The following is a 17869-nucleotide window of genomic DNA, read 5'->3' as shown; positions in this document are numbered from 1 at the left end:
GGGTGTGGTGGCGCACGCCTGTAGTCCTAGCTACTCAGGAGGCTGAGGCAGGAGAATTGCATGAACCCAGAAGGCAGAGGTTGCAGTGAGCTGAGAGATTGTGCCACTGCACTCCAGTGAGTGACAGAGTGAGACTCCATCTCAAAAAGAAAAAGTAAGAAATAAATCATTACAAGCATATTTTCAAAATATGTGACTCACTGTGGCTTCCTACAGAATGTCCATCTTCTCCCAGTCCTGGTGAGGAGAGACTCACATACCTTTGAGAGTGCCCCAGACCTCCTTCTTCCCCTGTGCTTTATGTTCAAGGACATTTGCTGGTGAAGAACTCAAGTCACTGATTGGAAGCAAGGGCAATAGCATGTCACCACTGGAGAGGACACTAGTGGTCCCTGAGTCCATTTTCTGCATCTTACAGATAAAGCCACAGAGACCCAGAGCAGCTCAGTTAACTCATCAAAGGATACAGGCCCTTCAGCTGCTTCAGCCACCTCCCGTGGTGTCCACTTACTCTAATAATCTGAAAACCAGCATCAGATCTCTCACAGCTGTCTAGAGTTGGAATAGGAATGGAAAATGGCCAAAGGCCAAAGAAAATTTTATAGGTCAGAGAAAACTGATATGCATATAAAAATTATTGAAAGTTTGCAAAATTCATGTGTCATGTAAGAATATAGTTTGTTTCCAAGCACATGAGAAATACTCTGTGGAGTAGGGTCAGGAATACAGACTTAGATTCTGTGGTTCAAATCCTGGCTGACCCCCTCCTGTTGTTTCAGCTTCTCATCTGTGAAATCAGGATAACAATAGTGCCTTATTCTCAGGGTGGGTATGAGGTTTTAAATGCATTAGTATTTCTCAAGTACTTAGAATACCACCTGGCCATATTGAGCTCTGAATAAATGTTTAATAAATAAACTAATTCTTTATTCATTGAGTTTTTTAAAGCAGTACCAATTCTCAGTTACTGGCAGATGAATGTGATTCTAACTGAAATATAAAATTTAATCTCCCCTTAGTTAATGAAGAAACTAATGTTTCTATAATGGTTTATATGTCAGGATGCCAAGTACCTGTTCCGCTTGTACATGGCTCTGAAGCAATACCGAGAAGCTGCCCAGACTGCCATCATCATTGCCAGAGAAGAGCAGTCTGCAGGTGGGTCCGTGATACATACGTGTTACTCCCCAAACAGGCAGCAGAATCAAGCCCCAGCCCCTTTTCTGTGTAGGAAAGAGTAGCCCCTACATTTCTAACATAGGCTTGCTTTGAACCCAAAAGACTAAAGAGATGACCATTTCTAGGTTTCAGAGGGGTTAAACAATGGACTGTCCCAGGGGACTGTTTAAATGTAAGAGACTAAGACCGTCTCTTGTCAAGTGCTATTTCCTCTCCTCCCCCACAGCCTCAGAGTTTCTGCCTCATGAATGATGTCTCCTCTCACCCCTCCAGCCCACAACCCCCTTCCTACAGACTCATGGCATTTTCTTCCATTCCCTGTGTTTGGCCTTAACAATATGAGACATTAGGCGATGGAGGGTAATGATGCGGTGCTGTTACGGACCTAGTTCTTTATAATATGCACTGACTGTTGATAGACTCTTCAGGATGGTTCTGCTCACATGTGCTCCGTCAGTACTTATTGAGTGACAGAATTAGTCTGATATCTTCATTAATTTTTGTGAGCTGATCTTAAATCTTTATAAATGTGGACACAATTTTTGAAAATATGCAGTCAAATAAATCATTACTTTTTTGAGCTTACATTGATCTAACAACACCTTCTTCCTGTCAGATGCGTGCTAGGAGCTCAGGATACAGAGAGAACTGAGCCACAGTTCAGCCCTCAAGGTCATAATTTGATGGGAGAGACAGAAAGTAAATTCAGAGTTGCTGGACAGGGTGACAAGTGCCAGACTAGAAAGAGAAATAGGCTGAAAAGGCACAATTAAAATAAGAGCGACTGCTGGGTTACCCACAGCATCCTGAAGGTTGGGGTAGGGAGAATTGGAGGATGGAGATGAGAGAAGGCAATGAAAGCTTTAGCTGAGTTTTAAAAGGATGGGGGAGCAGGAGACAGGGGGAGTGGGAGGTGCTGGGAGCCAAAGTGCTGGGATATGGGGAAATGGGGGTGTGGGGAAATGCTGGGATGAGGAAAACTGCTGGCAAGGCTGAGCATTTACATGCCTGGAGAAGGAAAGGAGGGAAAATCAGACCAGAAAGGAGCACAGAGGCCAATCCTGAAGGGCGCGAGTCCTCTGCTCAGGAATGTGCACTTACAGGTGTGAGTGGTGCCATTGGAGGGTTTTATGCAGGGGTGTGACCTTGAGATATCTGAGAGTGGATGAAGGCTTGAGGGTTTTCAAAGCATACACTGACATCAGATGTGGGCCCAGAGCAATGCTGATGAGCACTACTGCAGAAGGAAATGGTGAGAAGTTTTCACAGTGGGCATGGGAAGGGAGGCTGGAATTGGGAGATTGAGAGACTCAGAACTCCATGGCCTGGTGGATTTCAGGGCCAGGGGGGTGCCCTGAGGAAGAGTAAGACATCAAGGAGGACACCACCATTTTTCACCAGAGGGACTGGCTAGGTGTTCATAACATCAGTTAAAATAGGAAATCTGGCTGGGTGCATTGGCTCACGCCTATAATCCTGCCACTTTGGGAGGCTGAGGAGGGTGGATTTCTTGAGCCTAGGAGTTTGAGACCAGGCTGGGCAACATGGTGAAAACCTTGTCTCTACAAAAAACACAAAAATTAGCCAGGCATGGGAGGATCACTTAAGCTCAGGAGGCAGAGGTTGCAGTGAACAGAGATTGTGCCCCTGCACTCCAGCCTTGGTGACAGAGCGAGACCCTGTCTCTGATAGACAGACAGACAGACAGATAGATAGGAAATCTGCTGAGTTGCTTTGAATAAGACATTATTAAGCGATTACTAATAGCAAGATTAACAAAATCCACTTGTAAGATGGGGGTCCATAGAACGTCCTCAGATTTCACCCTTTGCAGTAATGTAGTTTTACCACCTTTTTTCAAGGCAACTACCGGAATGCACACGATGTTCTTTTCAGTATGTACGCAGAACTGAAATCCCAGAAGATCAGAATTCCCTCCGAGATGGCCACCAACCTCATGATTCTGCACAGCTATATACTAGTGAAGGTGAGGCCCATGGAGTGACTTGGGACATAACCTGCCAGGTGTTTGTCCCCCATTGAGATTTTCTCCAGGCATTCTCCATTGGATTAGAGCGGTTGCCTAGATCTCTGTATTGTTAAGTAACAAAACAAGATACAGAACACTTCTACAATACGCTGCCTTGTGTGGAATGAGGCACGGGGCAGGAGGCACAGCACCAACTCCAGTGTGGGGACAGGGAGACGAGGGGGACCAGGCTTCCCCATGTGCATCTTCTTATAGTGTGGTGTGTTGTTTTGTTTTGTTTTTGAGATGGAGTCTTGCTCTGTCGCCCAGGCAGTGGCATGGTCTTGGCTCACTGCAACCTCTGCCTCCCAGGTTCAAGCAATTCTCCTGCCTCAGCCTCCCGAGTAGCTGGGATTACAGGCACACACCACCACACCCAGCTAATTTTTTTGTATTTTTAGTAGAGAAGGGGTTTCACCATGTTGGCCAAGCTGGTTTCAAACTCCTGACCTCCCAAAGTGCTAGGATTACAGATGTGAACCACCATGCCCAGCTTTCTTACATTGTTTTGATTTTGAAACATATAAATGTATTACCTGTGCCAGAAAAATAGATTTACTTAAAACATCTTTGTTTATCCAAAACTTGTTAATTTATTTATTCTGTTAGTGGATTTCATAAAATTCCACTGTTTTTTTTAAATATTGTTTAGTTTTCATCCAAATATAAAAATAATACATATTCACTAAGGAAGTGTAAAGAACATCAAAAATAATTTTTTAAAAATTCATCCTTTAAGTCCACCGTCCAGATATAACAATTGTTAACACTGTGTTGTATATATTCTTTGTACTTCTATAAATGCATGTTTTTTACCAAATTGGGATTATGTTTAGTTGTGTATATTGTTTTAAAATCAGTAATTATCAATACAAACAAAAATAGATCCTGCAAACTTCAAGTACTTGTATGTATGATTTACATAAATGAGGCTGGGCATGGTGGCTCACACGTGTAATCCCAGAACTTTGGGAGGACATGTAATCCCAGTACTTTGAGGAGAATCATTTAAGCCCAGGAGTTTGAGGCTGCACTGAGCTACAGTCACACCATGGAACTCTAGCCTGGGCAACAGAGCGAGACCTCAACTCTAGAAAAAGACACAATACAACTTACATAAATGTCACATATATTCATGTGTACATTTATATATATATACATATCTCCGTAAAGATACAGGCAGATCCAACTGACATATTTTTTCAAATGTTCATTTATGTCACAGTACATCTTTCCATATTAATGCTAAATTGGTTCTCTGACCTGTCCACAAGAACAGTCATGTTATGAATGATTTATATCCTAATTATTGTCTATATCAGCACTGGCCAGTAGAACTTTCTACAGTGATAGAACTATTCTATATCTGTACTTCTCAATATGGTAGCCACTAACCTGGCTATGGAGCACTTAAAATACAGCTAGTACAGCTGATAAACTACATTTTTAATTGTATATGATTTTAATTTTTAAATAACCTGGCTATGGAGCACTTAAAATACAGCCAGTACAGCTGATAAACTACATTTTTAATTGCATATGATTTTAATTTTTAAATGTAAGTAGCCATACATGACTAATGACTACCACATGAGACTGTACAGGTCTATAATGCTGATTCTAAGGGAAATGCATCTGAAGTTATAACTTGCAACCTCCAAGAGTACTTTTCCCTTCAGAGAGTCAGGAGGACCCTTCTTCCATAAAGAAGGGAGTTGGAAGGAGGAGAGTCTTTCTCAGCTGCAGACATGAGTGGTGATATCAATGTCCTGGGAGCACAGAATCTGGCAAAATGGAGCCTTTAGAAGTGCGGTGGGGGAGGGGAAACACATTGGTGGAAGATGTGGGGCAAAAATAGGAATTCCTGTAAGAGGCCCTCCTGCAACAGAGCTTTCTAGCACCGTAAGCCACAGGGGTGCTTCTCTCATCCTTTTCTTTTTCTCTGGCCCCAAGCGTTGGCGTCCTTTCACACTCACCCTGCACATTCTCACCAAGTATCAGCAGCCCTGACCCCTCATCTGTCTGCTTCTCTCCTCCCCACTGCCCCACTTTTTGGCCTCCTTATCTCACCCTTGGATGACTGCAGTGGCTTCATGGCCTGGCCTCTGCTGACTCTCGAGGCTCACCCCATCCTAAATGCACCCCTCAATGTGTCACTGACCCTGCTGGTCCTTGCCTAGTCTCAGGCCTTCCGCCCATCATTGCCCTCTTAGCACAGACAGGGCCCCTTTCCTTTAGCAGATCATTCTCTTTCTTTCTGCCTGATTCCTGACTCACTCAGCTTTCAGGTCTTACCACAACTTGGTGAAGTTGGTCCCCCAAGAATGGCCAGTAAGAGATAGACTGGGGATTTGAACCCTTATCAAGTGGTCTAGGGCAAAGTCAAAAGCAGAGCATAGAGTAGGTGAGGCAGGTGAGGCCATGGAGCCAGGCAGCAGCTGTTGAAGAGAAAAAAGGGAGGGATCTCCAGTGGCATCAGCCAGGAAAGTCTACAAGGATCCCACAGTGACCCTGGGCCATAATCAAGGAGTTATTTAGGGGAACAAAGCATGAATTGGGGATAATCAATGACTATGAGAAGAGTAAAATACGTCATTTGTTTCAGATTCATGTTAAAAATGGAGATCACATGAAAGGGGCTCGCATGCTTATTCGGGTGGCCAACAACATCAGCAAATTTCCATCACGTAAGTACCACTGACCACGCCCCATGCCCCACGCTGGCACGGCACCCTTTGTGCAGGCTCCCCAGGCCACATGCCCCATGCCCCACGCTGGCACGGCACCCCTTGTGCAGGCTCCCCTTGTCACTAACTCGTTTAATTCTCACAGCAGCTCCATGAAGTGGCATGTCAGGGCCCCAAGACCACTCCCAGGTTTGATGATTCTTCACTGAGAGGATTTACAAGAGTCAACACACGATAGTACCAAAGCTGAGATTTACCACAGCAAAAGGATCTGAGGCAAAATGAGCAGAAGGATTCGCCCAAAGGCGAGCAGGTGCAGGCACGGACCTCTAAGAGTCCCTTTCCAGTGGAACACACAGGACGCAAGTTCAGTAACCCCTCCAAGACTGACTTGTACAACATGGCGAAATGTAGAGTGCCAAGAAGCTCATTAGAGACTCAGCAGCCAGGAGTTTTGTTGGGGTGTGGTCATGTAGGCACCCCCTGCCTGGCATGTACCCAGTTTTCCAGGCTCCCAGAGAGCAGGTGTTCAGCATAAACCACATTGTTTGTACAAAGATTTTAGGCACAGTGAGCCACTCATCAGTTCTGGAAATGGTGGGAACCGTCTCCAAATCTATGTTCCAGATGCGAGCCAAGGGTTAGCTGTTCAAGCCTTTCCAAGGATGACAGTCTCAGGCCTGCACACACAAGTACTTTTCTGCACAAACTGGGACAAAAGAAAAGAAACAACAGTTGCCCAAGATCACATTGGCAGCTAATAATAGTCTGACTCTGTGTTCACAAGCACAGTAGGATGTTGCCTCTGAAAAGGCCCCACTATTCTAAAAGCCATGTCATGATAGCATTCTGAAATAATTAAATCCTGTCACATTGTGACAGGGATCAGCAAACTTTTTCTGTAAAGGGCCAGATGTGAAATATTTTAGACTTCGTGAGACATATGGTCTCTGTCACAGCTGCTCAACTCTACCATCTTCTCATGAATAATACATAAACGAATGGGCATGACTGTGTTTCAGTAGAGCTTTATTTTTGGACACAAATGTTAACCACATACACTTTTAACATGTCACAAAAATATTTTTCTTTTGATGTTTTTTCAACCATTTAAAAATGTAAAAATCATTCTTTGCTCATGGGCCATATAAAAAGTCAGAGGGCTGGATTTGGTCCATGGGTCATAATTGGCCAACCCATATTCTCTAAGTGTATTTTTGTCGTCGTCGTTACATGAAAGTCTACCATGCGGGCAAAGTGTTGGATAGGACAAGCACTCTCATGACTGCTGGAGGGAATGGAGATTGGTATGGCATTTCCAGAAAGCAGTTTGGCAAAAGGTCCTGTTTTTGAGCCAGTAATTCTGGGTATCTGTCCTGAAGAAAGAATTTGATGCCTGCGGAGAGATTAGTGCCTAAAGTCATTAATCCCCCTAATATTTTTATCAGCAGTCCTGTCAGATGCAAAAAAATGTATCTAAGAGGTGTGAAAGGAAACTCATGGAAGTGTTGCCTCAAAGGATGCAGGTCCCAGCGTTACAAGGCAGACATGGTGTAATCAAAGGAAAAGCAATTGATGGGCAGTTAGCCTGACCCCACAGCTACGTACTTTCCTCATTAAACAGATCATATCTGGTTCTTTGCAGAAAAAGCAAAGTTCAGAGGCTACGACCCTGTTTTCCTACAGAACCAGGGTGGAGCCCCGCCTGTATCACTGAGGACAGGAGACACTATGCCCTTGCTGCTCTCCCATTTTCTCTTGCAGACATTGTACCAATCCTGACGTCAACTGTGATTGAGTGTCACAGGGCAGGCCTGAAGAACTCTGCTTTCAGCTTCGCAGCTATGTTGATGAGGCCTGAATACCGCAGCAAAATAGATGCCAAATACAAAAAGAAGATCGAGGGAATGGTCAGGTAGGCAGAGACAGCTATTTCTGCTATCTAATCACATTTCTCAAAGGTATTTCCCAAAACGTAGCTGCCAATGTGCAGGTTCGATAAGAAAACAGCAGGGGGCCAGGTGCAGTGGCTCACGCCTATAATCCCAACACTTTGGGAGGCTGAGGTGGACAAGTCACTTGAGGTCAGGAGTTCAAGACCAGCCTGGCCAATATGATGAAACCCCATCTCTACTAAAAATACAAAAATTGGCTGGGCCTGGTAGTGCACACCTGTAGTCCCAGCTACTCAGGAGGCTGGGGCAGGAGAATCGCTTGAACCTTGGAGGCGGAGGTTGCAGTGAGCCGAGCTTGTGCCATTAACAGACTGAGAAACTGTGTCAAAAAAAATGTCAAAAAAAAAAAAAAAAAAAAGGGCGGGCATAGCAATTAGGATTGTATTCAGCTCCAAGCAGCAGAAAACCTAACAGCAGCTTGACCAAGTCAGTATTTATTTGACTCATACACAAGGCATCACAGTCCAGGGCTGGTGTCACTGTGCCTTGATGCCACCAGACCCAGATCCTCCTGTCTTCCAGCTTTGCCATCCATAGCATAGAGGTTTCCTCCTCATGGTGGCAAGACATCTGCCACACCCCCAGACACCATGTCTTCGTTCCAGGCAGGAAGAAGTAGGGAAATGAGAAGTCAAAGGGATCTTCTCCTTTTTGCTCAGGAAGGCACCATCCTCAGGACCTTCAGTTTTCACCTCCGTGGCCAGTACTCTGCCTCACAGCACTTAAGGCTGCTAAGTGGAAACAAAGTTCTGCTGGCAAGGAGATGGAGAGAAGCAGCGAACTACATCTGCCAAAGAGGGATAGAAAATCGTGGGCATTCTCTGTGGGAACTTCCTACTCACAGGGCCCACTGCCAGCAGAGACCCCATTTCCAAATCCTATGCAGCCCCAAAAGCCCTTAGGCACGTCCTCGCTTCAGAAACATCAGTAGCCTGCTTTTTCTAAAGGAAAACTAGGAAAAAGTAGCCCTTGCATTTGGAAAAGAAAAAAGTCATTGCAGTCATGGAGTAATTCTAAACAACCACTTATTCAGAGGAGTGATGACATTTGGGGTTCATGTTCATTACACTATGATGAGACCCAGGTCCCTGAGTCTTGACCCAGACCTTAGCCCAGGGAGATGACTAGGATTGGTAATGACAAATGGAAGCAAATGACACTTCACTGGTAGCTGGACTTGGGAGCCACCCTCATGGCAGAGAGCTCTAAGGTGGATAGGAGTACGTGGAATACTCCTTTTTTTAAGCCTAAGTAGCTTCAGACCAAATCACTCTGACCCAAAATACCTGCTAGCATGGAGAATGGGGTGGAGAGAAGGTAACTAGAAAATGCAAGATCATATTTACCCCCGCAGCATAGAATCACACTAGCTGAGGCTCTGGCTGGGAGGAGATGCTAGTCATTCTCTCCCCATGCACAAGTGTTTTTAGCTATGTGGTCCAATATGGTATCTGCTAGCCATATGTGGCTATCTAAATTTAATTAAAATGGAATAAAAGTTAAAACTTAATTCTTCACACTACCCGTATTTCAAGTGTTCAAATGTGGCTCATGGGTACCATATTAGACAGCACAGAATCCGAACATTTCCATTGTCACAGACAGTTCTATTGGACAGTACTGGTATAGCTTTTACCACTTCTGTTACACAAAAGAGAGAGACAGAGGAGAAATACCAAGCTCACCACTCCAGTAGCACAGGAAGAGAGAAGACCACAAGACCTACCCGTGCTTTCTGCCATTGAATGTGCTGTGAACTCCGGTTCCCAAAGGTGGCCCATGTAACACCCTAGAACCTAACCAATCCTAAGTACTGTTCCTCCTCCCTGGAGTGGATCAAGGGCTACTGTGAGCTTGTAACTATCTCTCTAAGCCCAGAGTCTGACTATGAAGTAGGTGTGTCACGTGTCCCTGGTTTTCCAAATATGCTTTCTCTTTGCCATCCCCGGTACATGAATAAAACGGTATTTTTAATTGACATGATTCTTCCTCACAGGAGACCCGATACATCTGAGATAGAAGAGGCCACGACTCCATGTCCATTCTGCAAATTTCTTCTCCCAGAGTGTGAACTCCTCTGTCCTGGATGTAAAAACAGTATCCCATATTGCATTGCAACAGTGAGTTCCTTTATAGTAATTTCCCTTTCTTTGCATATATATTTGTAACCCATTTGAATATGTCAATATTTTCTTCACTTTTAAAATAATCTTATCCCTCAAATTTCCTGCAACATCTGGCATTTTATTTCGTGGTCAATACAGTTAAAGGTGGTATTCAAAGCAAATAATAATAGTGGAGGCACTATCACTGCAGGGCTGAATAGCGCAGACTCGGGGATCAGACTGTCCCAGGCTCAATCCTCTGCAGCAACACCAACCACAGACTGATGAGCTAACATGTGAAGCCTTGGTGGCATCCTGGCAGGCTGCAGCACTTAATAAGCAGTAGTTTTTATTATTATAATATTGAGACCTAGTGTCAGAGAACTTTAACATATCAGTTTATTTGTAATTCACTGGACTAATTTAAGCTTTATTTTAAAGAAAACTAAATTCAGGTAATGATATCACAAAATTGAAGATTATTCTTCCTTTAAACATGAATCTGATAAGCAAAAACCTAGCTTTAGTCCTTTTAATGTCATCTGTTACCCACCTGTGTGAAATAGCAATGATTTTATAATTTAGAGGTCTGACTTATAACTGGAGTTCAATTATTATAATTGAATAACAGGCAGGGCGCAGTGGCTCACACCTGTAATCCTAACACTTTGGGAGGCCGAGGCGGGTGAATCACTTGAGGTCAAGAGTTCAAGACCAGCCTGGCCAACATGGTAAAACCCCGTCTCTACTAAAAACACGAAAATTAGCTGGGCGTGGTGGCATGCGCCTGTAGTCCCAGCTGCTTGGGAGTCTGAGGCAGAAGAATCGCTTGAATCCAGGAGGTGGAGGTTGCAGTGAGCTGAGATTGCACCACTGCACTCCAGCCTGGTCAACAAAGCAAGATTCCGTCTCAAAAAAAAAAAAAAAATTGAATAACGGTGGGAGTTTTTAAAACAAAGATGAATTTAACTCTTAAACATACCGTTTCCAGGGTCGACACATGTTGAAAGATGACTGGACAGTGTGTCCACATTGTGACTTCCCTGCTCTGTACTCAGAATTGAAGATGTAAGTGTGCATCATGTCACCCAGTCCCACAGATTTGTCCAGACACAGGCCTTGCATTCTACTGCTTTTGTTCTGAAGCATCCTTCTGTTTATTTGTGTTCCTAAGGATCTCTAAAGACTCAAATTGTCTTTGAGAATATTATCCTGAAAGAGGATCTTGCATGAGACTGAATAGTTCTGATTCTCAAATTGCATGGTGGACATGTATTAGGAGGTGTAGACAGAAAGTAGTTGTCTTTCTCATTAGAGTAACCCAAAGCTAAAGGAATGTTATATATTTAATTTACTCTGTCTTTCCCTCCCCTAATCAGCATGCTAAACACTGAAAGCACATGTCCTATGTGTTCAGAAAGATTAAATGCTGCTCAACTGAAAAAGATTTCAGACTGTACCCAGTACCTGCGAACGGAGGAGGAACTGTGAGCGGCCTGTGCAGGTGAGTGGCAGAACACCCATGTGCCTTCTGGGCGCAAGGGTCCACAGCGTGCATGCAGCTTTTTTTTTTTTTTGAGACGGAGTCTCACTCTGTCTCCCAGGCTGGAGTGTAGTGGCCAGATCTCGGCTCACTGCAAGCTCCGCCTCCCGGGTTTATGCCATTCTCCTGCCTCAGTCTCCCAAGTAACTGGGACTACAGGCACCTGCCACCTCGCCCGGCTAGTTTTTTAATACTTTTTAGTAGAGATGGGGTTTCACCGTATTAGCCAGGATGGTCTCAATCTCCTGACCTTGTGATCCACCTGTCTCGGCCTCCCAAAGTGCTGGGATTACAGGCTTGAGCCACCACGCCTGGTCGCAGGCAGCTTTTTATACTGTGTGTCGGTATCAACTCCTTTTAGTGCATCATGGAACTTGCCAGATTTGAACAATCTGACAACCACCTTTTGATGTGTGTTTTTTTTTATGCTAAAATGCAAGCATTATTGTCTCCATACAAAGGTTATTTGGCCAAGCAGCATCATTCCGACTAGACCAGATTTTTTCAAATCTCACAGGGGTCTTTTTAATCGTGCCATTAAAACTAGAGTCAGCTAATAAAAGGTTTTTTGTTTTGTTTTGTTTTTGTTTTTGTTTTTTAGAGTCTGTGATATAATTCAGGAGAATATATTGTAAAAATGTTGGCTTCCAGAGATTTGGAAATAACCTCCATTTCTTTTTCTTTCCAAGTCCCATTTTTGTCACATGGAAGCTGCACATATTCCTTCTACTTCATTCCATTGGAAGCACTTACTCGTGGCCACACATACTGCAGAGGAAGACAGGGAAATGTAGTCTTGAATTGAGAAGCCAAAAGCCCTGCCAAAACTCAGGATGTTCTTTTACCAAAGGGAGAAGTGAAAGTAATTCACCTCTGACACGGCATCTCACACTTAGCCTGGTTAAACAGGAGTCAAGATTCCCCCCACAACCTCTCTGTTTTCCCTTCCTGAGGAAGCGGCAGCTCCATCCAACCAGTTGGACAGGACAGAAACCCTACATGTTATCTAGATTCCTCTTACCCTTAGCCCCCATGAGCAAGGGCTTTCAGGCTATCTCCAGTATATCTGGTTCATGGTTCTCTTGGCTTTTGATTGCACCTGCAAAAACAAAGAGCCTCCAAGGCTGCCCGTGAACAGGCCCAACCTCCTCCTCCTGCCTCAGGTCTGATTACTCACCGTGTTGCAGCCCCACCGGCCTTCTTGCCCTTCCCTGACCGCTCCAAAATGTTTTCCACAGCAATTGCACCCTCTTACATTCCCACCAGCTGCACACAAGCGTTCATCTCTCCACTCCACATCCCTGCCAACAGCTGTTGTCTGCCCTTTTTTTTTTTTTTTTTTTAGACAGAGTCTTGCTCTGTTGCCCAGGCTAGAGTGCAGTGGCATGATCTCGGCTCACTGCAACCTCCGCCTCCCAGATTCTGGTGATTCTCATGCCTCAGCCCCTGAGTAGCTAGGACTACAGGCACGTGCCACCACGCTCGGCTAACTTTTGTATTTTTAGTAGAGACGGGTGGGTTTCACCATGTTGGCCAGGCTGGTCTCGAACTCCTGACTTCATGTGATTTGCCAGCCTCAACCTCCCAAAGTGCTGGGATTATAGGCATGAGCCACTGCACCCAGCTGGGTGTTTGTCTTTTTATTGTTCAGTTCTAAGACTTCTTTATATGTTCTAGATACAAGTTCTGTATCATATATATGATTTGGAAGTATTTTCTTGTGGGTTTTTTTTTTCCCCCTTTCTTGATCCTTTTTGTTTTTTTGTTTTTTTGTTTTTTTTTGAGACAGAGTCTCACTCTGTCGCCCAGGCTGGAGTGCAGTGGCCGCATCTCAGCTCACTGCAAGCTCCGCCTCCTGGGTTTACGCCATTCTCCTGCCTCAGCCTCTCGAGTAGCTGGGACTACAGGTGCCCGCCACCTCGCCCGGCTAGTTTTTTGAATTTTTTTAGTAGAGACGGGGTTTCACTGTGTTAGCCAGGATGGTCTTGATCTCCTGACCTCATGATCCACCCGTCTCGGCCTCCCAAAGTGCTGGGATTACAGGCTTGAGCCACCACGCCCAGCCGATCCTTTTTGTTTTTTAATAGAGGCAGGGTCTTGCCACATTGCGCAGGTTGGTCTGGAACTCCTGGGCTCAAACAATCCTACCCCGGCCTCCCAAAGTGCTGGGACTACAGGCATGAGCCACCATGCTCGACTCTGATAGCATTGTTTCATGCACAAGTATTTTATTTTGATGAAGTCCAATTTATCTGTTTGGTTCCCCCCCGCCCTTTGGTTGCTTATGCTTTTGGTATTGTATCAAAAACCATTGCCAGGCTGGGCACAGTGGCTCATGCTTATAATCCCAGTGCTTTGGGAGGCCAGAGTGGTAGGATCACTTGAGCTCAGAAGTTCGAGACCAGCCTGGGCAACATAGTGAGACAGTGTCCCTACAAAAATAAAATAAAATAATTAGCCAGGTATGGTGACATACACCTGTAGTCCCGTTGCTTGGGAGGCTGAGGCAGGAGATCACTTGAGCCCAGGAGGCTGAGGCTGAAGTGAGCTATGATCAAGCCACTGTACTCCAGCCTGGGCAACAGACTGAGCGAGCCTCTTTGTCTCCAAAAACTAACCAGCCAATCAACTATTGTGTAAACTGGGCACAGTGGCATGCACCTGTTATCCCAGCTACTCAGGAGGCTGAGTCAGGATTGCTTGAGTCCAGGAGTTCAAGACCAGCCTAGGCAACATAGCAAGACCCCATCTCTAAATGAAAACAGTGCCTACTCCAAGGTCATGAAGATTTGCACCTGTTTCCTTCTAGGAGTTTTGTAGTTATTACTCTTACATTTAGGTCTTTGATCCACTTAGTTTTTTTGTGTCTGGTGTGAGATAGGGATCCAGCTTCCTTCTTTTGCATGTAGATATCCAGCTGACCTGGCAGAATTTGCCAAAAAGACAAATTTTCCTCATTGACACTGGATTATTGTCAGTCCAGTGGATTATTGTTGTAAGTTTTTTATGTATGTATTCTTTGTCACATATATTTTGCAAATATCACATGCTGTGGCTTCCCATTTATTTTTCTGAGTGGTGTCTTTTGATGAGCAGGTTTTGATTTTGATGAATTATAATTCATTAATTTTTAAATTTGAAATTTTATGGTTGTTGCCTTCTTTGTCCTAAATATATATGTGTGTGTTTATATATATATGTTGCCTACTAACAAGTCAGAAACATTTTCCTGTTTTCTTCTAGAAGCTCTAGATCTGCAATTTATCTTGAAATAATTTTTGTTTCCAGTGTGAGGAAGGGTTGGATTTTCTTCCCCTCAAATAGATATAAAATGTGGGCCTATTTCTGGACCCTCTCTTCTTTGGCATTGACGTGCTTCTCCCTTATTTTAATACTACACTATTTTGATTACTGTGGCTTTATAGAATCTCTTAAAGTCAGGTATTGTGGATCCTCCAATTTGTCATTTTTTTTTTCAAGATTGTTTTGGCTGTTATTCTTTTTATCTTTGTAGACAATTTTAAAATCAGTTTCTCAAATTCTGTTTTAGAAACCTGCTCAAATTATGATTGGGACTTGTATTAATTTTGTTGCTATATAACAAATTATCACAAATTTAGCATCTTAAAACAACACACATTTATTATCTCACAATTTCTATGGTTATGGGTCAGTAGTCTAGGTATGGCTTAGCTGAGTCTTCTCTTCAGGGTCTCACAAGGCTATAATCATAGTGTTGGTTGGAGTTGCAATCTTATCTGAAGTCTTTTTCTAGTCTGTTAGGTTTTGTTTTCTTTGGGGATGGTGGGGGAAGATTCTGATCTTTATGGTCAGAGGACTGAAGCCCTTAGCTCCTACAGGCAGTTTCCTGACATGTGACCCTCCCCACAATATGAAACTGCTTCAAGTCCAGTGTAAGATCATCTCTCATATTTACAATCTCTCCCTTCAGGGAAAGTCTGGACCCTATTATAAAGGGTTCACCTGATTAGTGAAGCCCACAACAAACTCTCTTTTGATTAATTCAGAGTCCATTGATTGGGACCTTAACTACATCTGCAAAATTCCTTCATCTCTATCATATAATTAAACCTAATATGGTTATTATCACGTCATATCACAAGCCCTGCCCACACTCAAGAGGAAGGTATTACACAGGATAAGTATCACTGGGTATGGGAAATTTAGGGACCATCCTAGAATTCTGCCTATTACAACAGTTACATTGATTCTGTAGATCATTTTGAGAACTGACATCTTTAACAACAGTCTGCCAGTCTATGAATATGGTATATCTCTATATTTATTTAGATCTTTTTCAATTACTCATCACTATTTTGCAGGGTTGTTTGTTTGTTTTTGAGATGGAGTTTCAACTCTTGTCACCCAGGCCAGAGTGCAATGGTGCAATCTCGGCTCACTGCAACCTCTGCCTCCCAGGTTCAAGCCATTCTCCTGCCTCAGCCCCTCGAGTAGCTAGGATTACAGGCGCCCACCACCATGTCCAGCTAATTTTTGTATTTTTAGTACAGACGGGGTTTCACCACGTTGGCCAGGCTGGTCTGGAACTCCTGACCTCAGGTGATCCACCCGCCTCAGCCTCCCAAAGTGCTGGGATTACAGGTGTGAGCCACCGTGCCCGGTCTATTTTGCAGTTTTGAATAAAGAAGTCTTTCGTTAAATTTATTTCTAAATAATTTGGGGAGATTTTAATACTAAATGAAATTTATTTTTTTTCATTTCCTAATTGTTTACATAGGAAAGTGCAGTTAATTTTTATATATTGACCTTGCATCCTGTAACCTTTCTAAATTGACTTATGTCCAGTAGTTGTACTGTAGAATCCTTCAGATTTTCTGTGTAGTCTTTTACAAATAAACAAAAAATTTACTCATTTTTCCAATCTTCATAACTTTTATTTTTCTTCTTATATGCACTGGCTAGGACCTCCTCTACAATGTTGTATAATAGTAGAGTCAACATCCTTGTCTTGTTCTCAGTGTTGGAGGAAGGCATTTAGTATTTCACTATCGTGATGTAAGGTTTTTCAGAGTCTCCTAACAAATTGTGGAAGTTTCTTTCTAGTTTTACTAGGTGACAGATTTTGTCAAATGCTTTTCTTCTATCAATTGAGATGATGTGGCTTTTCCCCTTTAATCCATTTATATGGTAAGTTATATTGATTTTCAAGTGTGAAAGCCAACTTTTATTCTGGAGATAAACTCACTTGATCATGATATATTATCCTAATGCTGGATTATTTTGCTAATATATTGAGAATATTGTGTCTGTGTTCATGAGGGATACTGGTCTGCAGTTTTCCTCTGTTGTGATTCTTTTTTTCCGAGTGTTATCATAAGGCTGAATTTAGGTCTACAATTTTGTTACTTGTTTTTTATTTGTCCTATCCACTTTTTGTTCAGTTCCTCTTGTCTTGCCTTCTATTTGACTAAATATTTTTTTGTATTTCATTTGATTCTTCTATTGACTTTTTACCTATGTCTTTGCAAAATTTTGTGCTTGATTAATATCCTATTATATATATATACACACACACACAAATATACATATGTACACATTCTAAATCCTGTAATACAATGATATAATTTTTCCTTAGTTGTGTCTTTTTAAAGGAAATTATAAAGAAAAAAATACAATGTAGCTTTACATTTACCCACATTTATAATTTCCATGTTATTCTTGCCTGAATCCAAGTTTCCATTATTTCCTTTCAGCCTGAAGTACTTCCTTCGACATTTCTCACATGTACAGGTTTGCTGGTGACTTCTTCTCTGTCTTTATTTTCCTTCATTTTTGAGGATATTTTAGCTTGATATGTAATTCTGAGGTTTTCTTAAAGCACTTTCACGATTGTCTCCAATATCAAACTTCATTGTTCCCTTGAGTTTACTGGTTTCTTTGTGGCTACATTCAAGGCATTCTTTATTTTTGGTTTCCAGAATTTTGACTATACTTGCCTGGATGTGGTTTTTAAATTTTTTTAACTTAGGATTTCCTAGAATTCTTGAATCTATATATTTTTTCCTCAATTGGGACATTTTGAGCCATTATTTCTTCAAATACTTTCTCTATCCCTTTCTATCTTGTCATTCTGGAACTCCAGTAATATCTGTGACTACTTGATATCTAAAGTCACTAAAGTTCTTTCCTCTTTTTTCTCTGTTCATATTGGGTAGTTTTGATCTATATTCTAGCTCACTGACCTTCTAATTTTTTTTTTTTTTTTTTTTTTTCGGAGATTTCCTCTTGGTTTAGAGCCGTTGCTAGTGAGCGTTTATGATCTTGGTTTCAAATTCCCGCCCGTCTCAGCCTCCCAAAGTGCTGGGATTACAGGCTTTCTTTTCTTTTTT

General features: G+C 42.8%; 1 protein-coding gene across 2 annotated transcripts in view; it reads left to right on the top strand.

Annotated features, from left to right (window-relative positions):
- The window catches only part of WDR19 (WD repeat domain 19), a 93782-nt gene that overhangs the window by 74662 nt on the left and 1251 nt on the right, over positions 1 to 17869 (top strand). For both annotated transcript variants that reach the window (XM_011949102.1, XM_011949103.1), the window contains 7 exons: positions 1062 to 1158; positions 3042 to 3166; positions 5814 to 5895; positions 7660 to 7810; positions 9847 to 9970; positions 10947 to 11023; positions 11335 to 11459. In XM_011949102.1, coding sequence (XP_011804492.1) covers positions 1062 to 1158; positions 3042 to 3166; positions 5814 to 5895; positions 7660 to 7810; positions 9847 to 9970; positions 10947 to 11023; positions 11335 to 11446 — 768 coding nt within the window. In that variant the 3' untranslated portion in view covers positions 11447 to 11459. The remainder of the gene's footprint in view (positions 1 to 1061; positions 1159 to 3041; positions 3167 to 5813; positions 5896 to 7659; positions 7811 to 9846; positions 9971 to 10946; positions 11024 to 11334; positions 11460 to 17869) is intronic.

This window comes from Colobus angolensis, unplaced genomic scaffold, assembly GCF_000951035.1.
Source record: "Colobus angolensis palliatus isolate OR3802 unplaced genomic scaffold, Cang.pa_1.0 Scaffold29, whole genome shotgun sequence".
NCBI classification, from domain to species: Eukaryota; Metazoa; Chordata; class Mammalia; order Primates; family Cercopithecidae; genus Colobus; species Colobus angolensis.
This window is presented reverse-complemented; position numbering and strand designations above follow the sequence as displayed.